At 53.5% G+C, this 24821-nt stretch overlaps 1 protein-coding gene across 1 annotated transcript in view; it reads right to left on the bottom strand.

Annotated features, from left to right (window-relative positions):
• Muc5b (mucin 5B, oligomeric mucus/gel-forming) overlaps positions 1-23380 on the bottom strand; it is a 35134-nt gene extending 11754 nt beyond the window's left edge. Inside the window, exons 1-31 of the mRNA XM_051145114.1 lie at positions 23286-23380; positions 21011-21082; positions 20079-20147; positions 19484-19745; positions 19216-19327; positions 18568-18658; positions 18122-18228; positions 16746-16947; positions 16149-16274; positions 15652-15769; positions 15429-15567; positions 15089-15199; positions 14777-14846; positions 14324-14464; positions 13840-14004; positions 13613-13707; positions 12676-12802; positions 12159-12414; positions 11140-11195; positions 10783-10883; positions 10406-10557; positions 9976-10114; positions 9741-9854; positions 8648-8827; positions 8003-8242; positions 5951-6107; positions 5468-5596; positions 5159-5303; positions 4989-5032; positions 4715-4912; positions 14-4286 (exon numbers count right to left, since the gene is read on the bottom strand). Coding sequence (XP_051001071.1) covers positions 14-4286; positions 4715-4912; positions 4989-5032; positions 5159-5303; positions 5468-5596; positions 5951-6107; positions 8003-8242; positions 8648-8827; positions 9741-9854; positions 9976-10114; positions 10406-10557; positions 10783-10883; positions 11140-11195; positions 12159-12414; positions 12676-12802; positions 13613-13707; positions 13840-14004; positions 14324-14464; positions 14777-14846; positions 15089-15199; positions 15429-15567; positions 15652-15769; positions 16149-16274; positions 16746-16947; positions 18122-18228; positions 18568-18658; positions 19216-19327; positions 19484-19745; positions 20079-20147; positions 21011-21082; positions 23286-23355 — 8261 coding nt within the window. The 5' untranslated portion in view covers positions 23356-23380. The remainder of the gene's footprint in view (positions 1-13; positions 4287-4714; positions 4913-4988; positions 5033-5158; positions 5304-5467; positions 5597-5950; positions 6108-8002; positions 8243-8647; positions 8828-9740; positions 9855-9975; positions 10115-10405; positions 10558-10782; positions 10884-11139; positions 11196-12158; positions 12415-12675; positions 12803-13612; positions 13708-13839; positions 14005-14323; positions 14465-14776; positions 14847-15088; positions 15200-15428; positions 15568-15651; positions 15770-16148; positions 16275-16745; positions 16948-18121; positions 18229-18567; positions 18659-19215; positions 19328-19483; positions 19746-20078; positions 20148-21010; positions 21083-23285) is intronic.
• Between the last annotated feature and the right edge of the window lie 1441 nt (positions 23381-24821).

The following is a 24821-nucleotide window of genomic DNA, read 5'->3' as shown; positions in this document are numbered from 1 at the left end:
CGTTGGCGCTGACCCTTCAGTGGTGGCAGTTCCCAGCGTTGGCATTGACCCTGCCGTGGTGGCAGTGCCCGGCGTTGGAGCTGACCCTGCCGTGGTGGCAGTGCCCAGTGTTGGAGCTGACCCTGCAGTGGGGGTAGCTCCCTGGCAGTGGCTGACATTGCAGCACAGCACTTTGATCATGTAGTTGTAGCACATTTTGAAAGCGCCTTTCTGGTCCCGGTTGAAGCACACCAGACCGGAACTGACGTCACACTTCACTTTCTGACCCACCCTGTCCAGGCTGGATCCGAGGTAGTTCTCGGCCACACACTTGATGTCCTGAGGCTGTGCACAGATTTTTATTCCAGTGGCCCTGATCCTCTCGTATGTCTCGATGTCCCCTCCCTGAATGTCAGACGTGGGGTAGTCTGTGTCGATCCACTTTGTCCACTGACATTGGGGTTGGCAGGTGGTGGAGGTCTCGGGGCTGCTGACTGAGCGTGTGACTGTGCTGGGTGTTGAAGTGGCCCCTGTCTGTATGCTGAGCTCTGCTGTGGTGCTGGCTGAGGGAGCTCCAGTGAGTCCTGGGGTGGTCTTGGCATGTGGCCTTGAGGACAGGGTCTCAGTAACTGCTCTGGTCGTGGAGGCAGCTATGGCTGGACTCATGGTAGTGCTTCCAGGAGGAGTATTGGAGGGTCCTGGTGTGGTCAGGGAGGTAGGCGAGTGTGTTTTGCTGGTGACATTCATGCTTATTGCTGTGGCTGAAGATGTTATGGTGATAGGGCGGCTACTCGGCAACAGAGAGTGACTTTTGGAGAAGTCATTGGTGATTGCTGTTTGAGGCCTGTCCGTTGTCATCGTGGTAGAGATGGGATGGATGGATTTGGTGACCAGGGATGAAGTGATAGTGGGCAGGCTGTTCCACAATGTGGTTGTGGTTCTGGAGAGCCCTGTGCCAGTGGAGGTCGTCAGCTTGGTAGTACTGGGAACACTGGAGGAGTCTGTCCACGAAATTGTGCTCGGTTTTTCTGAGTGTGTCTCCTTTGAGCTTTGGAGGAGGCTGGTGGGAGAGGCTGAAAGGGTAGAGAGACTAGAGATGGAGAAACTCCCAGTAGTTCTGGTTGTGGCAACAGAGACAATGCTTTCCATTCTAGGGGAAGATGGTCCCCCTTGGGTTGTGAATGAAGTTAAGGGTATTGGCTCCTCTGATGGCCACTTGCTTGTGGAAATGGAGCCTGTGCTGGGAAATCCAGGTGCTGATGTGGACATGGTAGACGGTGGTCCTGCTGTGACAGGGGATGCAGTCTCTTGGGTGGAGGAGGGAGACAACGACCCAGTTGTGCTTATACAGCTGATATCTTCCTCGCAGCATAGCACACGGATATGGTAATTGAAACAGGTTTGGTTGTTGGCCTGCTTGCTGTTCCTGCAGATGAGTCCAAAGTCCACATTGCAAACCACTTCCTGGCCCAGCTGTTGGAAGGACATATTGGGGAAGAGGATGGCCTCACATTCAATGTCCACAGGTTTCTTGCATATCTGGATACCTGTCTTGTTTGTTATATGGTAGTAGGTCTCAATGTCTCCCCCAAATTGTCCAGGTTGGGGCTTGTCACTGTCTAGCCAATCGGTCCAGGTACATCGAGATGTACAACCCGTGGAAGTGGTCCCTGTGGGTGTAAGGGTAGATAGCAAGGATGTGGTCGGAGTTGCCTTGGGTGTCACTGTGGCTATAGAAGAAGGCACAGTGAGGACTGTAGTTTTTCCAGAAGAAGAAAATGACTCTCTGGTGCTGGTGCTGGTGGTCAAGCTGGACACAGGCCAAGAAGGGTGTGTGGCTGTCCTGGAAGTGGTAGTTGTGGCAGTTCCCGGTGTTGGGGATGACCCTGCAATGGTGGCAGTTCCCGGCGTTGGAGCTGACCCTGCCGTGGTGGCAGTGCCCAGCGTTGGCATTGACCCTGCCGTGGTGGCAGTGCCCAGCGTTGGAGCTGACCCTGCAGTGGGGGTAGCTCCCTGGCAGTGGCTGACATTGCAGCACAGCACTTTGATCATGTAGTTGTAGCACATTTTGAAAGCGCCTTTCTGGTCCCGGTTGAAGCACACCAGACCGGAACTGACGTCACACTTCACTTTCTGACCCACCCTGTCCAGGCTGGATCCGAGGTAGTTCTCGGCCACACACTTGATGTCCAGAGGCTGTGCACAGATTTTTATTCCAGTGGCCCTGATCCTCTCGTATGTCTCGATGTCCCCTCCCTGAATGTCAGACGTGGGGTAGTCTGTGTCGATCCACTTTGTCCACTGACATTGGGGTTGGCAGGTGGTGGAGGTCTCGGGGCTGCTGACTGAGCGTGTGACTGTGCTGGGTGTTGAAGTGGCCCCGGTCTGTATGCTGAGCTCTGCTGTGGTGCTGGCTGAGGGAGCTCCAGTGAGTCCTGGGGTGGTCTTGGCATGTGGCCTTGAGGACAGGGTCTCAGTAACTGCTCTGGTCGTGGAGGCAGCTATGGCTGGACTCATGGTAGTGCTTCCAGGAGGAGTATTGGAGGGTCCTGGTGTGGTCAGGGAGGTAGAGATGGTTGCCGTGCTGGACAGGGATGTCTTTGAGGTTGTTACTGAGAATGTGTGGGTGGTGTGGGGACTGCTGCGAGGCAGGGAGTGCCCCTGAGAGGTGGACCTGGTCGCCACTGCTGATAGGGTGCCAAAGGATTCTAGACTTTTGGGATGTTGGGTGCTCACTGAGGTGGCTGTCAGAGGAGTGCTGGGTGCAGGTGACACACTTGTAGTCAGGGTCCCAGAGGTGGGCATCTCTGAGGTGTGGAAGCTGGTGCCTGAGGAAGACCAGGACTCAACTGGACTAGTGCTGGGATAAGGTTTGGAGGACAGAGTCTGTGTAGTAGAGGTGACAGTTTCTGGCATTGGGGATGACCCTGCAGTGGTGGCAGTTCCCAGCGTTGGCATTGACCCTGCCGTGGTGGCAGTGCCTGGTGTTGGAGCTGACCCTGCCGTGGTGGCAGTGCCCGGCGTTGGCGCTGACCCTTCAGTGGTGGCAGTGCCCAGCGTTGGCATTGACCCTGCCGTGGTGGCAGTTCCCAGCGTTGGAGCTGACCCTGCAGTGGTGGCAGTTCCTGGCGTTGGCGCTGACCCTTCAGTGGTGGCAGTGCCCAGCGTTGGCATTGACCCTGCCGTGGTGGCAGTGCCCAGCGTTGGCGCTGACCCTGCCGTGGTGGCAGTGCCCAGCGTTGGAGCTGACCCTGCAGTGGGGGTAGCTCCCTGGCAGTGGCTGACATTGCAGCACAGCACACTGATCATGTAGTTGTAGCACATTTTGAAAGCGCCTTTCTGGTCCCGGTTGGAACACACCAGACCGGAACTGACGTCACACTTCACTTTCTGACCCAACCTCTCCAGGCTGGATCCGGGGTAGTTCTCGGCCACACACTTGATGTCCTGAGGCTGTGCACAGATTTTTATTCCAGTGGCCCTGATCCTCTCGTATGTCTCGATGTCCCCTCCCTTAATGTCAGACGTGGGGTAGTTTGTGTCGATCCACTCTGTCCACTGACATTGGGGTTGGCAGGTGGTGGAGGTCTCGGGGCTGCTGACTGAGTGTGTGACTGTGCTTGGGGTTGGAGTGGCCCCGGTGTGTGAAGTGAATACTGGTACTGGCTGGGAGCTGAACGTTGTGTGCATCATGGTCTCTGTAACTGTTGTAGTCCAGGTAGGGCTGGATGTGGAGAGGCTGCTGACAGTGTGCCCGGACAACGTAGGGTGTGAAGTGTCCCTGCTTTTTGAGGTGAAAGGCAGTGTTTGGCTTGAGCTATAAATCGTATCCAAGGATGTCTCTTTTCCTTCCGTGGTCCAGGAGGGACTAGGCTGGAATTTTGAGGGTGCTGTGTGAGTGCTGAGAGTGGACAAAGAGGGTTTTCTACTCATTCCAGACTGGGAGTAGGTGGTACTTGTGCCCAAGGTTATAGAGGAAGTACAGGGCACATAATCACAACACAGAACCCTCAACTCGTAGTTGTAGCAGAGTGGGGGGCTCTGCTCACTGTTGAGGCATTTTAGCCCCAAGAATGGGTCACAGTTCACCTTCTGACCCAGCGTCTGTAAATCCATGCTGGGGAAGTTCTTTGCACGGCACTCGATAGCAGAAGGGGTTTGACACACCTGGTACCCTTTCTGCCTCAGGATCTCTAATGTTTCAAAGTCCCCACCTGTTGCGCCAGGTTCTGGGTGGTTCTCATCATACCAAATTGACCAGTGACAGACTTCGTGGACACATACAGTGGACACAGTGTGAGCTGAGCCTGTGTGAAAGTGATGAAAGACCCTAGTCAGCTCCTCTTAGCTCAATGTAAGGCAGCAGATGGCTCTTCACCTTAATGCTAGTTAGGATCATTCCTGACCTGGATCCAGGACCTGACAGTCAGGCCAGAGGGAGCTCACTGACTGAAGTGAGATACACCAAAGACAAATGGAGCCTGGAAACTGCTGTGGCCTCTGGTAGAAGCTCTACAGTTATGCTAAGTCTTCTTGGGGAAGCGTAGAGGGAGGGGTGAGGGTCATGGGCATCAGGCAGAGCCTGGGCTACTGAACAAGTGGGTAAGGATGTCTCTGCAGCTGGAGGTCTTGACAACTTGTCATCTTCCCTTATCCCAGATGTGCCCAAGCCTCTCCCTGGGTCAACTATTAGCTTAGGGTCCAAGGGCTCCCATAAAATCGGGTGTGGGCTCACCTGTTGTGGCAAGGGGTGCCAGGGTGGTGGTGAATGTGAACGGTGTGGTAGACAGGGCTTCAGGGCACTCTTCAGCTGTGCGTAGTATAGTCCCATTGTCTTTGCAGATGGCCACTAGGCAGGCACCAAGGCCATCCGTGGTGTTGTAGACAACGTCGTTGTAGTGGTAGGTATGGCCATCATAGACGCATGTGCAGGCTGGGGGTTACATGAACTGACTTAGTTTACTCAGCCTCCAGCCTTCCTCTAGCCTCCAACCCACAGCCTTCCTTACCTGTAAGGTTGTGAACACACTGTAGGCCACTGGGGGTGCAGAGACTGGAGAGAAGACAGGGGTTCTGAGGATCTATGGGCAACCCCTAGCTAACACCTACTTTAGCCCTCCTTGCCCTCTCCCAGCCACCCCGAGTCTCTACCCTCTTTCATCCCTGGCTCCTTTCTCACCAGCTCTGGCAATTCTCAGCTGTAGGGACCTGTGTGCCGATGTCATGGTGGTTCCCGTCACCATCATAGCAGCCACACTGGGCCACACACTTCATCTGGTCCTCGTTGAAGAAAGGCTGGCTGGGTGGGCACTGTGGGTAGCAGCCTGGAGAAGGCAGGGATGGCATTGATTTTCCATCCTCTCAGGCATGCATGTATATATCCATCCCCTAATCAGTAGCAGAGAACTCCTAGTACACTAGGTCTGCCCTAAAGGTACCATGCATAGGTTATGGCCTAAAGGCCTCCACCAGAATGTTCTGCCCTCACCTTCCAGGCCTGGCAGGTCAACAAGGCAGTGTCCATCTGGGTTCCGACAGGTCTTCAGACAGGGGGCTCCACAGGCCTGGTAATGCCACTCGCATTCCCCATGAGGGTTGTAGTAGTCACAGAAAAGAGCTGAACACAGAGGGCTGAGCTAAGCAGGCGCCCACGAGGCCTCATGATGGCCTGCACCCAGATATATAGATCTTGGGCTAGGCAGATGACCACCTTGGGTTCATTTCTTACCCCAGATCCTGGAGGCCCCAGGCCCAGCTACTTCCTATCAGGTAGCAAAGAATCACGCATATATAGATGTGTGGGCACGTGCATAAACATACATGTACACACATACACACACACGTGCACACATGCATGTGGCACACACACATGCACACACATGTCAGAATGGCCAGAATCCAAGGTACAGTGGCTGCTACCCACCTCATTCTCAGTCCCACCCTTCGGCACTATCGGCAGAGCCCCACTCACGGCAGATGTCTGGTGTCCTCCAGGACAGGCACACCCCCATATCACGGCAAGCCTGGGCATAGGCAGCCACAGCAGTGCAGAAACACTCGCAGTCACCCCCTGAGTCGCAGGCACACACATCATGCACACAGGCTTCGTAGTATTTTGTAGAGTCGACCTGAAATGGAGGGGCCAAAGTGGCAGTCAGGGGGAACAGCAATGTCTGCTGAGGTCAGGAGGCAGCTGAATGTGGGGGAGGATGTGGAGCTAGCTATAGTCCAGACCCCACACTATGGGAATCCTGATCTGGTATTGTGGATGCTATCAGAGTATCCCAAGTCGGAACTGCCCAAAGCTACCTCTCTCACTCACTGGTGCACCTGCACACTTATACACCTGCCACTTGTGTACCCATATACCTGTGTTCTTGCACATGCTCACCTGACAGCTTGTACACCTGCCTGAATGCCTGCATACCTGTCCATATCATATGTATACTTATGCATTTGGCCACTTGCGCACCTGCTTATATGTCTATCTGCACACCTCTATACCCACTTGCCTATATAGCTGTTCATCTGTGCACCTGCACACCTGTAAAACTGTATACCTTCCCACCTGTGCACATGCCCGAACGTACACCAGTGCACCTGCCTACCTGTGAACCTGCACACCTGTGCATATGCATACCTGCCCTCCTTACGGCTTGCATATCTGCCTGCCTGTTGATCTGTGCACTTTCCCTCCTGTCCATTTGCGTACCCATCCATCCACTTGCACAGCTGCTCACCTTTACAGCACCGTCTCCCTGACCACCTACACCTGCACAAATATTCACCTTGCCGCTTGCCTGCCTGTGTACCTACCTGCATACTCACCGATACAACTGCATGCCTGCACATCTGCCCCACTTTCACACCTGCTTCCCTTCACTCATGTGCACCTACCCACCTGTACACCATCATGAACGCCCTTTGCATCTTTTTACTTGATCCAGTCATGATCTACAGGTTTCATAGCTTCAGCGCACTACACTCTAGTCCCACGTCTGCCTTTGTACACTGTTCTAGTGCACTAGCCCCTATCCTATGCCATCCTTCCCATAGCCAATTTATTCCCTGGATTGCTCTTCCCATGACTTCCGGTAGTTCCTTGCTTCTCTTTTTGATGTTAGCCCCTTCCTGGACACCCTCCTGCCTCATTCCTGTGGAGAATTTCTAGGAGACAGAAAATTTTATCCCCCCCATCCATTTGAATGAGCTTGTTTCTGAGACCACCTGAACCTCCAGCCCCTGTGAGCGTGCCCCAAGGAAGTGGTGAAGTGGTTCTCGTGGTGTGGTGACCCCTAACCATGGCATCTTAGTGCTACATCATAAATAAGTTTGCTACTGTTATGAATCGTAATGTACGTGGCCTTTAAGGGTGTTGCGACCCACAGGTTGAGAACCGCTAAAGTAGTGGGTGGTGACTATCCAGCATTGTTTAATTTCTAGACAGGCACGGCTGCAGGGCATATGGTTAACCATTTAACATGGCAGAGTTGTCTAGTTCTGTGGAGGAGAGGGCCCACCACTCACACTGTGCTAATTAGCAAACCCCAGAGTGTACTCGAGTTCTTGCTTTTGCCACTGAGGGCATCTCAAAGTCAGCCTTGTCAGGTCACAGTGAACCAAGGCATGGTCATGGTAGCCACCTGCTCACAAGGTTGGTTGTGGTGATCTGGGACGCTCATCACAGGTGAGTAGCACTGGCTGCCCATGACCTATGAGCACTTCCTGGCCGTGGCCTGAAAGCCTGTGTTGCAAAGCCACCGTCTTATCCAGACACCCAAGTCTTCGTTGTGGTGACAGGAGGTAGCCTCTGAAGTCTAATGAGAACCAGGTACCATTTCCTCTGGGGGAGTCCTTCTGGTGTTTAGACCTAGAACTCTAAATCCCAGGGCCATGGACCATGTACTCTGATTGGGTCAAGATGGTCCTCAGAGGCCTGCTATGTGCCTAGTCCAACAAGACTCAAGTCCTACCAGGAAGAAGCAGTCAACTTCAAGCCCCGCAAAGCAAGGCCAGGCCCTACCTGAGAGTGGCAGGCAGCAAAGGTTGCACTGTTGATGATGCTACACTTCTTCTGGGCCCAGGACTTGCGGTAAGGGTTGGCGGTACAGGGGTCCTTGGGCACCGGGGCATCCGGGCAGGATGGAGAGAACTTCCAGCTATTTCCAAACTCCAGCACATCTCCCACCACAGACTGGCTGCGTGTAGTGAAGTCATTGATGGCATTGTCATCAAAGTTCCCACACAGGCCACAGACCCTGCCCTGCAGACATATGTGGAGAGAGAATCCCTGAGCAGTTAGGTGATGTGCCACAGAGCCTGCCTTGGGAGTAGAACAGAGGAAGAGCCCATTTTCCCTGGATTGCACCCAGTGAACTTGCAAGTGGATGTTATAGGGTCCTGGGGCAGGTGGGCGAAATGCACTTCCTATCTGTAGAAGACTGTCTCTGCAGAGGCCTGTGGGCAGGGCTGGTTCCCCAATCATGGTTCCAGTACACCCCATTATTCATTGCAAGCTCAACTCACCCCTCTTGGAACCTGGTGTTGCGTGTGGCCTCCATGGCCAGGGCTTTTCAGTGTGGACCAGCCCTTAGCAGCCTTGTGAGCTGCCAGCATTAGACCTGCCAGAGCTGAGCCTCAGAGCAGGGCGCCTGGTGGCCACACTTGCCTTGTAATGCTGCTGCAGTCGAATGAACACACTGGTCTTTCTGTCCCAGGATACGACTATCCCACTGCGCATCTCAATGACCAGGAAGATGCCCATGTATCTGATCTTGAATGGGATGTTCCCACTTGACCCTCTCTCTACCACCTTGAAGTTCCCTTCATGAAGAATTAGCTCATAGCTCTGTAGATGGAGAAATACAGGGCAACAATTTCAGGGAGCTGGGAGATCACTGTGTGAGGGGTGGGGGAAGTCAGGGCACATGCCTGCAGATCTCCAGAGGCTCACATGTACAGTTCTCTCTCACACCATCCCCCACCCACTTCAGGTGACCTGATGCTACCTTCCTCCCCCACTGGATGGGATGCATGCCAAGCCAGCAGATCTGCTTCTGGCTCTGTGAATTCCGACATTCCTTGGCCATAGGTGGGGTACTGAGTATGACATCCCTCCCAAATATACCGATAATTCCCAAGACCTGAAAATAACACTACTAGAAAAAGAGCCTTTGGAGGGTCTTGAGATGGGTTGTCTGGAATTACCTGAGTGTCCTCTAAGCCCAGTGTCTGTCTTTACAATGATCAGAGATATACATACAGAGTAGAAGGTTGAGGTTAGCCAGAGGTGGACTAGAGCGATGCTGCCACAAACCAAGGACTTCTGGAGCCCCTAGCCCAGAAACGTAGGAAGGCTCCTCCTGATCTGTAGGGAGCATGGTCCTGAAAGCCTTGATCTAACTCTGGCTCAAGGATGGAAGCTCACAGTACATCAAGCATTGGTCTTGGTGTCCAATAGCCCCAGGCTAGAGAAACGGCCCTTGCTCCACAGAATGGGATTCTATAAGTATCTTGGCCCCCATGACACATGCTGAGACCCCTAAAACACCAAGGCCAATTGACACCAGGGTCCCTGTCGATACCTTTTGCCCACCTCTGAGGGTCCCAAGACCTACCAGTTATTGCAGAGTCTGTTATTGTAGGTCCCAGGTTTGGGTCACTTGCTATCCTGTCCTAGATAGTACCTCATGGCTGGAGATCCAGGAGTGGAGCTGCAGAGGGAGGAAGTCAGTCCCCAGTAGCTACAAATGTACTCTCACCTCCACAAAGATTTTGATGGCCTTGGAGCAGGTGGTTCCTGTCGTCCCACAAGGGACATTTTCAGTGACAATACGGAAGGTCCCATCAGCACTGGCATTGCCTCTGCAGTAGTCCTAAGAAGGGAAGAGATGAGGCTCTGGTGATAGCCCCGAAATCAGCGGGGATGGGGATGGGGATGGGGATGGGGCCAAGCAGAAAAGGATGACTCATTGGAAGGAGCTGGGGACCACACACCTGAGCCAAGGTATACTCGCAGCTGCCTTCAAAGACGTAGCGTTCACCATCAAAGGTGACAAAGTGGCCATCCCCATAGGCCACACATGCACCCATGCAGGGCTGATCAGTGCACTCCCACCGGCGGTTCCTGCAGGTGCTGGGAAAGGAAAGGTCACTGCTGACAAGGGAACTGCCCTCTGAGACTGGCTGTCCTGGTCTTAAGCTAGCATGCCATTTCACTTGGGGAATTAAGCTCAAAGTACATCAAGCATTGGTCTTGGTGTCCAATAACCCCAGGCTAGAGAAACAGTCCTTGCTCCACAGAATGGGATTCTATAAGTATCTTGGCCCCCATGACACATGCTGAGACCCCTAAAACACCAAGGCCAATTGATACCAGGGTCCCTGTCAATACCTCTTGCCCACCTCTGAGGGTCCCAAGACCTACCAGTTATTGCAGTCTACCCGGATGACCTCCCCAGGTCTATAGGTGGCCTCGTTGTGTACGCAGGGACAGTCCTCCTCAGCAATGCAGCCCCCATTCCCATCTGCCACCAGCCCTGAGGGACACACGCAGCCCGAGACACAGCGTGTGCTGAACTGTGGACACAGGTGGCTTGGTTAGGGACCGAAACAGCAGCCTGTTCCCTCGTCCCTATTCAGGTGCCCAGGATACCAAGCAAGTAGACCCTGTCCTGGGAGTGCTCAGGAAGAGGCCGCCCAGAGTCCGCAAGACCCAAAACCACTGAGAGCCCAGCGATATTCTCCCCTCCCCCAAGCTCTTCCTGTAGATTGGGATGGTGAATGAGGATTGGTGTTACTCACACAGCCCACATCCAACGTGTGGCAGCTTCTGAGGCATTCAGACCCTTGGGCACCCACTGAGGCATTGTTACAATCCAGGTATACCATAGGCGCCTTGCACCCTGAGGAGGATAGGCATGTGAGAGAGGCCTGGGAGCAGGACATTCCTGGTCTTACTGTTCAGGTGGCAAGCTTGGGTCTTGAATAACTTTATTTCTGTCCCAAGCATCCAGTCTGTGTGGACCTGCCCCAAAAGGTATAGCCCACAACTGCAAGAGCTCTGTGACCACACTGTCAAAAGCCCACAGGACCTCCCTCCCTAGAGCATCTTGGCACAGCAGTCATGGCAAGCCAAGGATGGTCAGGGTGGAATTTTACCTGTGCTTCTCTGCATCAGGGCTCCCAGGCAGCTCAACTTCCCGTTTACACACGTGCTACAAGAGACAGTTGTACCCTCGCTCTGGGCCCAGTGTCTCCTACATTTTAGCCCAACTACTTCCCATGCCCCACCAAGGTCTGGGCCTTCATGGGCCTCCTTGCATCCTCCCAAGGCCAAGAGGGTTTCTGCTGTTGGGAGGTCCTTGGGAAGACCCTGAATGCCACATTCCTATACATTAAATGTTTAGTCAGCAGCCTGTGTTAATACTAGGATGTAGTAGTGCCCTTAAGAAGTAGGGCCAAGTAGGAAGCAGGTAGGTCATTGAAGGGGACAGTGGGACCTTAACCCAACCCTTCTCACTTTGTCTTCCCTGCTGTGAGGTGTGTTACGTTCTACACATTCTTCTGCCATGATGTGCTGCTTTACCACAGGCTCAAAGTCATGGGTCCACTCACCATATCGTGTCACATCTTGTTATGTCAGATCATGGGCTAAGCCTCGAACTACGAGCCAAGACAAACTTCTCTTTAAATCTTGTCGCAGGCTTCTGTTATCACAATATAAAGCTTACTTACACCATGACTTGTAAAGAAACTGTCTTTGGGGCCAAGGAGGGAATAAGGCTGGGCATGGTGGTGCACGCTTTTAATCCCAGCACTTGGGAGGCAGAGGCAGGGAGATCACGGTGAGCTCAAGGCCAGCCTGGTCTACAAAGTGAGTCCAGGACAACCAAGGCTACACAGAGAAACCCTGTCTTTAAAAAAAGGAGGGAATAGGACCTCATCTGAGAACTGCTTGTGAGTACTTCTGCCATGACATCTAGGACCCTCAGAACAACTTCCCTGCTATTCCTCAGGGGGTCTGAAAGGTGCCCCCAACACCCAGAATACCCCAAGTGTGTCTTGAACCCCTCAGTGAGGAGGCTACACAGACTTCCAGGTAGAGAAGATGAAGCAGCCAGAGCCTCCACTGACAGCTCTGTGAGGGTAAGGAGGGTTGTGAGGGCGGTCTTCCTTACCATGCCACGCCATCGTCTATGACCATCTCTCTGGGAGCTATCACATTTCCATGGAAGTAGCAGGGACACTCCTCTTCAGTCACACAGTAGCCCTTGTCATTTAGCAAGGTGCCTCCAGGGCAGGTGCATCCATCCACGGGCACAAAGGAAACGCCACAGGCCATGTCGGGTTCACTCAGAGAGCGGCAGGTAGGCTCGCAAGTACTCACCGTATAGAAGTACTTCTTGGTTTGGGGACACTTGCTCATGTAATTGTCTATAGGAAGAATAGGACAGAAAGATCAGTGACTTGGTGGGCTGGCCTAACACTTGCTCACTCCTGCCTTAGGCTAGTGATACTACTGTTGACACAACAGGATGCAGGGTTCTTGTAGGCATGGGACAGGAGACTGATAGCTGCTGCTGTTGGGGGGGGGTCCCAAGTTCCGCCCCCCTGTGCCAGAGTGACAGGTTCCAGGTAGTTAATGTGGGGATGTATAACCTGTGACAAAGAGCCTTGGTGTTTCAACATACTCACAGCAGACTCCCTCCCTCCAGCCTTTGAGCAGCACGCCTTTGGCAGCACAGGCAAACGCGTAGGCGGACAGGGCCGCACACATGCAGTCCTCACTATTTTCACAGTTGCATGCGTCAAATACACAGTTCTGGGAGACAGAATATCAGGGAGTCAGGTGCCTCTGTCTCCTAGGGCCCCTTGTTGCTCATTTAACTTTGATGTCACTTCCTAGCAGGAGCCACCCCGTGAGGTACTTTGACAAGCAGGGTCTTTGGAGGAATGGCTTGGTTTTTGTCCTGAGGACAGAATCAGAGGCTACAGGGAAAAGCGGCAGCCAGAATGGAGACCAGACCTGGGGTCTGGGCATAGAAACTGGAAAGTTTGAATCCTAAGGTAGGGGCCCTGGGGAAGAGTCTTCACAAGACAAGGGTCAACCTGTATCTAAGGTGTCATTCTAAGTGGCTTTGCATAGGGAACCTGGATGGGATGTGCAAAGATTACCGAGCCAGCTAGGCTCAGGAGGGAGTGTCCAGTAGGGTGTCATGGAAGTGGGTTACCTGGAAACCCACTTGGATGGAGTGATGTGCTAAAGTTCAGGGCTTTAGAGTGTTGTTTAGGGTTGAGGTGTATCCCCTAAAAGGTGCTCTGCAGTGTTCCATCACATACAAATGGGGCCCAACATTGAAGGAAGCCTTTAAGGGGAAACCAAAGGAAAGAAGGCCACAAGGTAGCCCTGCACAGGCACCTGCTGTCTTTGCAAGAGAGATGTTGGGCACACACTAAGACCATGAAGAACCCTTCTGAGATTTTTTTTTTTTTTAGCTTCCTAGTTGGTGAACCTTTTAACTGTCCTAAAAAGTAAACACCAGATTGGGTAGTGGTGGGAGGGCCTTGGGAGTCCAGCCTCCAAGGGCTTCCATGCCTGCCCACACCCAAGGCCAGCAGGTCATGGTCTCACCGAGTAGAAGGTTCCTGGGCTGACAGTGGTATGACAGGCTGAGAAAACTCCTGAGACATCAGTGAGCATCGAGCACCACTTCTGGGCAAATTTCTCTAGGGAAGAGAGAAATGCGGCTGCCCCTCCCCTGCTTCCCAGAGCCTGTTCCCTGCCTTAACCTTAACCCTTCATGCCTCCCTGCCTATATGGGGTTTCTCTAGCCCTTCCCTAGGGGTTTGTATAGTTACCATTCTCCACACTGTATGAGCAGGGGTCCTCATAGGTGTTCTTGGAGTTGGGGCAGGAAGGTTGACTCTTCCAGGTGTTGGAGAAGGCTGCTCCCGTGCCCTCCACCACCCCACTGAGGGCTGTGAAGTCATCAGCCTGGTTCTGGTTGAAGTTTCCACACAGGCCTAGGGACCAGGGTCAAGAGGTCAGCAGATTGTTCAACCTGCCCACTCTCTCCCCAGGGCTGTCATCCTTCAAAGCATTGTCAAATGAGGACTGGGGGAAAAGTCCCTTCTCAGTGTTTGGTTCCAGAACCAGCCAAAGGGAAACCCCTCAACAGGGCTAAGCCCAATCAGGGCAGCACAGCTGGCTCTGTCTTCCTAGGCCACTCCAAAGTTACTAGAGCCAAAGCATCCCATCCACCTTGCACAGCCTAGAGCTAGGCAAGCCCAACCCCGATAGCCTCACTTCACATGCCCGTCCTCAAGCCCACATGTGCCTCACCACACATCTGGCCGTGGTAGGAGGGGTCCAGCCTGACAAACACCTGCATGAGGGGCTCCAGCTGTACTTGAAGCTGCAGCCCCATGCCTGTCTCCACTATGATGAAGAAGGATGATGGACTGAAGATGGTGATGCCGCCAGCTGTAAGGAGAGAGGTGTTAGGCATGCTGGGAGCTGGCCCAACTAACAGACCAGTGATGAGTGGGACAGGAAGTGGGGCACCTAAGAAAATCCCATGCCCAAAGTTCCCAAATGTGCGTGGGTTGTATATGACTGCCAGCTGTGCCTGATAGAGCATAGATGGTACTGCTAGACATAGGGTTCCCACAGAACCAGGGGGTAGCAACTTGTTACCCCATGGGAAACACTGGAGTTCACTGAAGTCACAGCTTACCAAGGAGCTAGACCCTACCCAGTGCTGAAAGCTGGCTGCCATCCCAGGGAGCCACACACCTGTTGACACAGGCAGCTGGGTAAAGATGGAGTTCAGGAACACACCACCGTTGTTCTGGATCCGGATGACCTGGTATGTGGTTGACAGTCAGTACCCATCAAGCCATTTACAGAGAGAATTGTGATAGAATTCCCCCCTCAACCCAGTGACAGAGCCAGGAAAGAAACTCAGGCCTGTCCTAGCAGTAGGTTCTGGAATCTCCATCTGGGTGGTGGCTGCTCCTACCTGAGGGCCCTCTTTACTCCATATGCTTCCCCACCTCTGTCACTCACAGCCCTGAATGTTGTGGTAGTCAGAGCCCCAGTCCTCACCTTGCCCAGATTGTGGAGGTTGAGTGTCACTGCTTTGAGGCAGTTCTCGGTATCCGACACCCCACATTTCCGCAGATCAGCCAGAACAGTGAAGCTGCTATTTATACATTCCTGTCAAGAAACCCAAGATGTGTGGTTGAATGTGGAATTCCCATATGCACAACCCCTCAAGACCTGAAGAAGTTCTAGAGGTAGCCTCAGGTACCCCGGCTTCCCATAGTCAGCTCGTCACAGGGTCTAGGTCCTCCTTGTCAGCATAAGATTCACCATGGCCTTCACTCCTGCCGTTGACCGTCATAGGACCCTAGCTGATGCCTATGGACCAGGGTTGTGGCCCCACCTTGGTCAGGATGTAGCTGCAATCTCCATGCACATTGTAGGGTTTCATGTCGTAGGTGAAGATGTGGGATCCGCCTTGCACAGCGCAGATGCTGGGGCATGGCAGGTCCTGGCACTTCCACAGTCCCCCGGAGCAGGTGCTGTGGGGGAGTCCATGAGCAGGAGGGGTACAGGGGAGAGGCAAGCCTCACCCTACATACCCCCACAAAGGCTATTAAGCTTACCAGGAGCTGCAGCTGGTATTGAAGGACTCTCCAGGGGCATAAATGCGGCCACCATGGGTGCAGTGGCACTGCTCCAGGGGCAGGCAACCCAAGTGTGTGATGTCATCGAGCACAGTGCCTGGTAGAAGGGGCAGTGAACACAGATGCTCCCCCATACACGTAGCATGGTGCAACCTGCCTCCAAGACAACCCCAGTCCCAGGCAGGGGGAAGGTCCTCTAGTCTAGAATGTTGCCCCAGCCTGGACTGATGGGGATAAGCTCTTCTGGGCCTCAGTTTCCCCACCTGATCTCAGGGACCCAAGACACCCATTCTCAGTAAACAGATCTCGGCCTTGCCAATGATCAATTTCCATTCTGCCTTTAGCCATGAGAAGCAACCCCTATCAGGGCTCATCTCCCTTAGGAATAGAGAGGGTCAGCAGAGGCTGAGGTTGAATGCTGGGGACCATAACCCAAAGGTAGCCATGGAGATGGGGGCAAAGGGCACAGAGCCTGCCTGGTGAGCAGAAGCAGCCATCTGTGCAGTGGTCCTCGCAGAGCTGAGAGTGTTGTGGATTGGAGCAGGTATCCACACAGGGTGAGCCGCACTCCTGGTGTTCCATGTTGAGAGGGCATGGCCAGTCTGTAACAGAGATAGCACTTAACCCAGGAGAAGTGAGTCCTGACCACTTCAGTCAGGGGTCTCATGCCCACCCCTTGCTCCTATGCCCATTGAGGTCCCAGAAAGCCATCTGCTGGGGAAAGCAATAGGCAGGAGAGCAGGGACACAGCATTTCTTACACAGCTATCCTTCTCTACCCAGGGTCACCTGAGGTCACTGCTCTCCAGGAGACCCTAGTCTGAGGTTCTGGATCCATACCTTCTGGCTACACCCAAGGACACAGCCCCCCACCCCCAAGACCAACATGTCCACCAGAGCCCCCAGGCATATAATTTTCCCCTCAACTCTGCCCACCGTCTCCTTTCTCCATGATATTCACCCTCTCTCATTAGCCCTTAAGTCGCTCTCTCTACCTTGACTTCCCAGCCAGGCTCTAGGCTCAAGACTGGCCCATAATAAGACCCTGGGCTATACCCTAGTGAGGACACTTACTGCAGAAATCAGAGCTCCTCCAGTTCTGTGGATAGCCCCCTGCATGGGCACACTGACGGGAATACTCAGCAAAAGTGGCACATGGGCATGTGGGACAACGGCACAGGTCCTGGACACAGGCATCCAAGTACACATTGACGTCTACCAGGGGCCTGCACTCAGCAAAGGCAGGGCCAAGCAGGACGTGGCGGCAGATGTCCTCCTGGGGAGCACAGACAAGCTAAGCACCTTTTGACCCTCAAGCAGGATTGTCATGACACTTGTAATGGGGACCCTGTCCCTCCAAGGCCAAGACAGGAAGCCCCTTCTTCCCCTGGAGGTTCCTTCCACCCAGAAATCTATCGTCCATCCACCATCTATCTGCCATTCATTCATCACTCATCTACCCAGGCATCCACCAATCACCAACTCTAATCTTAACCCTAACCCACTTGCTATATATCCATTCACCCATCCACTTACCCGTCATTCATCTACCTGTCTTCATCATCCATCTACCAAGCATCCACCCCTTCATCAATCATCCATCCACCCATCTACTCATTCATCATCCATCTACTCACCCATCAATCATCCATCCATCCATCCATCCATCCTACACATTATTCTACTCAAATACTGTGAACTTGATATGTCTGGGTACAGCTTGGCTCTGAGGGAGTGACCCAGGGCTCTGTGTTCCCACCACTTCCTACTCCAGGGCTCAAGACGTGTTGACCTGTGGCTTGTGTGCCCAAGAGAATGCAGGATGCATCCCCGTATGGTGGCTTAGAGAGAAGGGAATAAAGATAACACCCACCCTTAGGTGGCCTTCATGGACCCAGCGCTGCCGCTGAACATCTTCCTACCCCAGTTCCCCCCAGGTAAACAAGTGCGGGGCCAAGACTCCCAGTATTTGGCAACATTCTCATTCACTTCACAATCTAGGGAGGACTCAGGCACTCTGCTAGCTTTGGGAAATATGGAGTCACATCCAAAGGATGAGTCCTCCTTGTTCACAGGAAGGGCTTCTTAAGTGTCCTTGAGTGTCAACCACAGCCCACTGTGGGGTGGTGGGCACACTTTTCCTCTATTCACATCATCTGCACACAGAGAACATGTGTGTCTTGGTGTGGAGGTTGTGGCTGTCCATTAAATGTAATCCGTTTGGTCCCACTGAGGAGAGAGCCAGCCTGGCCTGCCTCGCTCAGACCCAAGCAGCAGCCTCCTGAGAGCTTTCCATTCCCTAATCGTTCAGGAGCTGGAAAGCCCTCTCCATCTGGGCACCGAGGCTATTCTTCAGCCTTTGGCCAGGCAGCGCTCTGGTCTCATATCAGCTGGTGCAGGCCTTGCACTGTCCCCAGCCCTAGGGACTGTGGCGTAATCAAGGAGCTCACCTTATCTGTGCAGTTGGTGATGGCTGTGGGTGGGGGATCCTGGCACTGCTCTGTAGGACCATCCAGCTTCTGCAGGTTTCCAAACTGTACAGGGGTCAGCCTGGTGTCTTCAGGAGAGAAAGCGCAGTCAGGAGATAGACTTTCTGAGGTGTGTCCCAGGGGACTCTACACACCTCACACACCTACACACATGCACACACACATACATGCACACATGCACACGCACATGCACATATGCACACACATACATGCACACATGCACACACATGCATGTGCACACGCCTACACACATGTGCACATGGACACATGCATGCACTCACACACACAGACACTCCCTTCCTCCATGTCTCTGCAGTCCCACTCCCCCCCCCCCCATTGCTCCTGCAGGACTTCTTTGATTCTCTAGCCCTTAGGACCACCTAGTCTGAAGACGCAGTGGCACTCACTGTGGGCGTAGAACTCGTTGACAGCTGGGAGCCCGTTGAAGTCACCGCACAGCCCACACGTCTGGTTGGTGTATTGGGAGCTCAGCTCCAGCTGAGGGTGAGACAGAGGAGCTTCAGCCTCAGGGCTTCTGCTCTGGTTGCAGGGCCTGCCTGGCAGCTTCCCACCCCACTTGCCCAGGGGACCAGAGAGGATATTCTCCAAAAGACTGTGTGTGTGTGTGTGTGTGTGTGTGTGTGAGAGAGAGAGAGAGAGAGAGAGAGAGAGAGAGACAGAGACAGAGACAGAGACAGAGACAGAGACAGAGACAGAGAGAAAATGCTATAATAGGGCCAGAAGCTGCAGGCGCTGTGGGAGAGCTGCTGCAATGGGCTGTGCATGAGCCGAGGCTATGACGAAGACTGTATGGGCTTTGGGAGACTCTGAGAAGTCAGGAGTGACTCAGGGGTCTGTGAAATCTGTGGGGAGCTTGGGTCTATGGAGACTGGGGAGGGGGCGGGCTTATAGAGGGGAATGGGGAACTGTGGGAGACCACAGAGGGCTTTAGGGGTCTGTAGTACTGAAAGGGGCTACATGAGGCTGTGGGGGCTTGGGTAAGAGCTGTCTAGGGCTATGGGGGGGGCTGTAGGGAACTGGGTCAATGTCCTCACCAGGGCGCTGTCTTCATTCCACAGGAAGGTGAGGATCATCCAGATGGTGATCTTCACATACCCACTGCTCTTTTCCATCAGAAGGCCTGAACGGCTATAGGGCAGCTCCTCCCTGTGCAGAAAGTTCTGCTGTTCCTTTCAGCAGGGTATCTGCAGGGCCAGTCTTCCCCACTCGTGCTGACCCTAACCCCTCCCTAAAGCACCAAGTGGGGATGGGTTGAGGTCTAAAGGCCAGGCTGGATGTACTCCTCCCCAGGGCCCAGCTCACCGATATCCGTTCACCAGGACAGAACCATTGATCAGCTCAATCACCAGCCCCTGGACCTTGAGGACCACATGGGTGACCACGGGCCTGGAGCCCTCAAGACCACGCCGCAGTTGGATGTTGAAGTCCTCGTAGGTGGCCCCACAGTGTGAAGAGAAGACATAGTTACAGAGGCCAGGGAAGCGGAACACATCACCGTCGAAGGTCTTATAATGGAAGTCACCCCACGTGCTGCAAACTCTCCCATTGTGTGCCACTTTCAAGGCTATGGGGAAACCAGGTACAACCACCACTGAATGACATCACTCCATGCCCAGCTACCCAGGGGACAATCTCCTAGGGTCAAGGCTGTATCTCTGGAGCAAGGAAGCCAGCTACCCATAGCTACCTGAGCCAGCCCCACCCTATCCCTCTTCCAAGACCCAGACTCATCATCCACTTCATTTGCTGCCGGCTGTTCAACAGATGTTCCCAGGAAAAGTTCCAGACCCTGTCCAGTGATTTTCAGGGTCCACCCTATATCTCAACTTCACCCACACTGATAAGCCTCCCTACCCCCACCTCTTGGCCTGGTTAGCAGTAGGAACTGTCCACTTACGGCTCATGCTAGGGATGAGAGTGATCGGTGGGATGTAGGTGACATGCTTCGTGGACGAGGACGTGGGAGCTGCAGGAGGAAGGCCAGGTCACACTGGGGATGTGGCAGGGGATAGCCTTCCTGTCTACCCCAAGGAAATCAGGAAGCCCAGGACTATCGAGTTGGTTCTAGGCTATCCAGTTTCTACTTGGCCACTCCTGGACAGCCCCCCTCCCCTCAAAACCCTCTCCTGTCTGCCCAGGAACTCTTCCTTTTCTGGATGTTCCTGTCTGTGTGTGCTCAGCACTGCCTTTGGGGAGAAAAATAAGATGATAACATGCTAGGCAACATATATTACATTATATGAGGTTTATTGAATGAGCACAGGGATAGAAGGAAAGTGGGTAGGAGTACCCCAGAGACAGAGACAGAGACAGAGAGACAGACAGAGGAAGAGAGAAAGAGTTAGGTAAAGGGAGTAAGGGGGTAAGAGAGGGGCAAGGTGGGTCTGTCCTTTTATGTAGCCCTGGGCAGGGCCATGCCCCTGTGGCAGGTAGGCAGTGACATCACAGGTAGGCTGTCTGAAGCAGAATCCTAACATCTCTCCATTTTCCTATAATTTAAAAAAAAAAAAAGAGGAACATTGGATTGTTTTTATATAAAGTAAATTGAAATATATAAATGTAGGTAAGGGAGAAAAGAGAGACCAAAAGCAATAGCAACAAAATGTCCAGATTATATAATGAAGGGGAAGGAAAAGCTCTGTCCTGAGAGTTTAGGGTAGAGAGTGGGGTATGTCAGCTGTGTATGTCCTGCAGCAGATAGGGACCGAGGAGTGCTGGGAGAAAGTTTTGATATGATAAATGGCTGTGGGAATACCTACTATCTGGCTCACCTGAGCCCCATCCCACCATCAGAATAGGACACTCCAGCCCAGAGCCCGAGTCATGTACCACTATACGCGTTCTGATGGTCTCCGGCGAGTTCTTGTGGTTCCAAGCTCAGATTTACCCGACCCTGGCTATCTGCAGGAAAAAAAAGAAGCCATCAGGCCATGGCTACTGCTCTGCCTTAGTGGGAGGCAAATGGGCTGGCTCTGGCTCCAGGCCAAGGCCCTCCTGTAATCTATAGAAACTGGAACAGACTTGGGCCTGGTGACCCCAACCCCATCAGCTGTAGTACCTTTCAGACACTGAGCACCACCAAAGGCAGGTGTGCTTGCCACCTGCACCTACGGAGTGACACCTGGTCCTGCCAATGATAGGACTGATGTTCCCAGTGGGTCAAGGAAGCAAGTCAGGAAACAGTTTCAGAACCGTGGTTATCTGTTGGGAGATGACTGTCATCTCCATCACTTGAGGCCCTTGGAAGACAAAGGCTGCCTTTGTTAAGGAGGACACAATGAGAGGTTTCCAAGAGTGGAAGACAAAGTCTGGCTTTGTTAGGGAGGACACAATAAGAAGATTCCAAGAGTGGCATAACAGAAAGAAACCTAAAAGCAGAGGCAGCCCCAGACTAGCTCTGTGAGCTGGGGCCGATAGCATAAGGAGTTCACTTCTTGGCACAGGATGTCTACTCTGAATGGCCTGAGCTGTCCACTGCCTCTGGGCAAGGCCACCTCCATAGCCTGACTGCTAGAAGCCCAAGAGACAGATTTGACACAAGCTTGCAAAGCCCTATGGCTCCTGAAGGCCAGCATGTTGTAAGGGACCCTGTCCCCCAGGCCTAGACCCAGATGGCTACTTGCTTCAGTGCCATGGGCAGCGCGGCTTCCTGTTTGATTTTCCCAGCATGTCCAGCTGACATTTGGAAACCGCAGGGAATGTCCTGTGCATTAATCTTTCCTCAAGGGCCCCGCTTGACTGCATTTCACAGAGGCATGGCCGCTCCCTCTGCCCGTCCTTGACTCAAGATCGACAGCCTCTCTGAAGGGTGCCTGGCCCGGCCTGTCCTCTGCCATCTGCTGGAGGGCCCCATGGGTAAGAATGCCCATCCCAAGGACTCCTGCACTATGCTAGCCCCCTTCAGTCACCACATGGCCAGAGAGTTCTCAGCCACCACCGCCCGCAACCACATCTTAGTCTGGGTTACCCATGTAGACAAGAACCAAATTCCCTCTGTGTGAAGGTCCAGCCTCTGTCCCAGATCTCCCCCAATGCACACACGTACACACAGTTGTCACAAAAGGACACTCCCCAACCCAGGACTTAATTTGCCCTTCTCAAGTAAAAAGTGAGTGGGCAGGAAGGGCTGACTGTTCACCAGGTAGTCTCACACTATGACAGACAGGACGTGACACAGGGAGAGCCATGTTAAAGAGAGATATGGCCCAGGAGAGCAGTTAACAGCCATCAGAAAGCCCTAGAAGCAAGAGGAACAACCATGGCTTCTCTGGCTCTCAAAATATGGGCTTTGGGGATTTTACACACACATACACACACACACAAGCACACAGAGACACTGTCTGTCTTCTTTCACAAATACAAGAAGCCTGGAGTTAAGGTTCCCACCTGCTCAGACTTCTAGTCTAGGGAGCAGAGCCTGGGGAGATCATGGCACCTGGGGATCCAGTGCTAGCCCTGCTTGCTTACTGCCGAGCCCTGTGGGAGCCATCTTTCTAATACTGTCGACATTATTAATATTGTGACTTTCTCAAGAGCAAACAGACAAGGAATGCAGCACAGGGGACAAGGTCACACAGCCCATCTGACCCAGCCATGGGTTCAGACTACAGCTCTGGGAATCTTAGCCATCTGTTCTGACTCCAGCCCTAATACCTAAAGGTAGAATCCACTTCAAGGAGGCCCCAGCCTCTGTGAACAGCACTTTGGTACCTGTGACCCCAGCAGTGGGGGCAGGGCCTTTCCTAACTAGAAATCTCTGCCCCTGCTAATTCTAATACAGACCTCTCATTCTGTGGGCCTTGCATTCATCTTCCATTCCTGCTCATTTCCAAAACCAACACTGTCTTGGGGTTCCACCAGGGCTCATGCCTCGGGGCTTAGGGGACCTAATTTCTTCCAGGCACCACCATCAAAGCCAGGCGTTTAGGCTGCGGATATAGCTAGCGAATGGGACATAGGATCCAGAGACCAGAGAACTGCAAGAGCAGGGACCACGATGTTGGGGACCGTGGAAGGAGCCTGTCATCTCAGCAGGAGAAATCTTCAGGTAGAGGTCATCTCTCTGGGAAGATGGTCTTAAGAGGGAAAGGGGCTTTGGCCTTACCTGCTGGCCACACCATGAGCAAGGCCACAGAAGCCCAGACCAGAGCCCAGCTCCAGCTCTTGCTGCCCATCCTGGGGTCAGCACAGAGGGCAGGCAGGAGAGACCGAGACAAGGCGCTTGCTCCCTGGAGACCTGGACTTATGTAGCAGACGGCTTTGGCCTGGTGCCCAGTTCCTAGGCCATGTAAGGCATTGCCTACTCCCTGCACAGCCACGTGTGTTTGTTCTTGGGGAGGGGCCATTGAGAAGGAAGGATTTGCAGCACTGTGCCACCAGACAGAGTGCCCTCATCCCTTGCGGATTCTGAGAACTGGGAGGGAGTGGACAGGGCAAGGAAGGGCCAACACCTGGAGGTGGAGCTGGCTACTCTGGATTCGAAGCGCTGAACCTATGGGGTGGGCATTTGTCCAGGCAGCCCTATGTCACATCCTTGGGGAGCCTGGACACTACAGGGATCAGGGTCAAAGGGGAAGCAGCCTTGGTTTGTGTATGCCCAGGAAGCTGACCACAGGTGCTCAGCGCTGGGTCCCCAAAGAATGGACAAAGCTGTGAGGGTGACTCACTCCTCAAGGGTGGTGCCTCAGCCCAGAAAGTGGGGACCCAGGGATTCTGATTGTGCTCCGGATGGCCATGGACCAGGACCAGTCCCTGTTCTGTGTAGCTTCCAGGGGGATGGAGGAAGAGGGGACCCTCACAGATTCTTGGAGAGGATGGGTCTCTGGGCCCCTGTGTGCTGCAGAGCTCAAGCACATGGAGAAAATGAGGCCCAGTACTGGTTTGGGCCAAGGCAGGCCACAGCTTCCCCTGTTGGGCGCCACCTCTTCCTGGGTCCAGCTTGTTAAGCCTGGGCCTTGACAAAGAAAATGGCCAAGGGTGCCAAGGGCCTTGGACCTGCCTGGGGCCTCCACTGATGGAACTGGTGGACCCCATACCTGGGTCACAGTGGGGCAAGGGAACAACTGAGAATCTCCCAACCCTACTGATGCCCCCGCCCCCTGAATTGGAGTTCCAGGAGCTCAGCTCTCTCAGTCGTGTTGGTTGGGTTTCCTGAGGGTTGTGGGGAGCCATTTCCTTGGCCATGAACAAATCCACCAACACCACATCTAGGCTGCTACAAAGAGCACCTTTCCTGTTAGATGCATACAGAATGTTGTCACATTCTTTCTCTTCTATCTGCGTAGCCACCAGCAATGCACACCAGATCTGACCCATCTGAGAAAGTTCCCATGGGTGGACCAGGAACTGTGTCAGGAATAGTGACACGGTGTTCAGGTGATTTCAGTGTCACAGAAGCCCCTCCGTGATTGCCCCCGTACTTATCTTCCTGAGGCTAAATTCCTAGAGATGGAGTGTTGGGAGAGAGAAAAGTCCATGTGAAAAGTCTTTCAACTGTTTCATAACCAGGAGATTGACTGCTGTCTGACAGCGGAGCACAGATAGTGCTGGTGAGGACATGGGGAGGCGAGAACCCCACTCAGTGAGTGGGCAGCCAAGTGGAGCCACAGCTAGGGAACAGCCAGACACTTCCTTAAGTTAA

This window comes from Acomys russatus, chromosome 5 (genome assembly GCF_903995435.1).
Source record: "Acomys russatus chromosome 5, mAcoRus1.1, whole genome shotgun sequence".
Lineage (NCBI taxonomy): Eukaryota > Metazoa > Chordata > Mammalia > Rodentia > Muridae > Acomys > Acomys russatus.
This window is presented reverse-complemented; position numbering and strand designations above follow the sequence as displayed.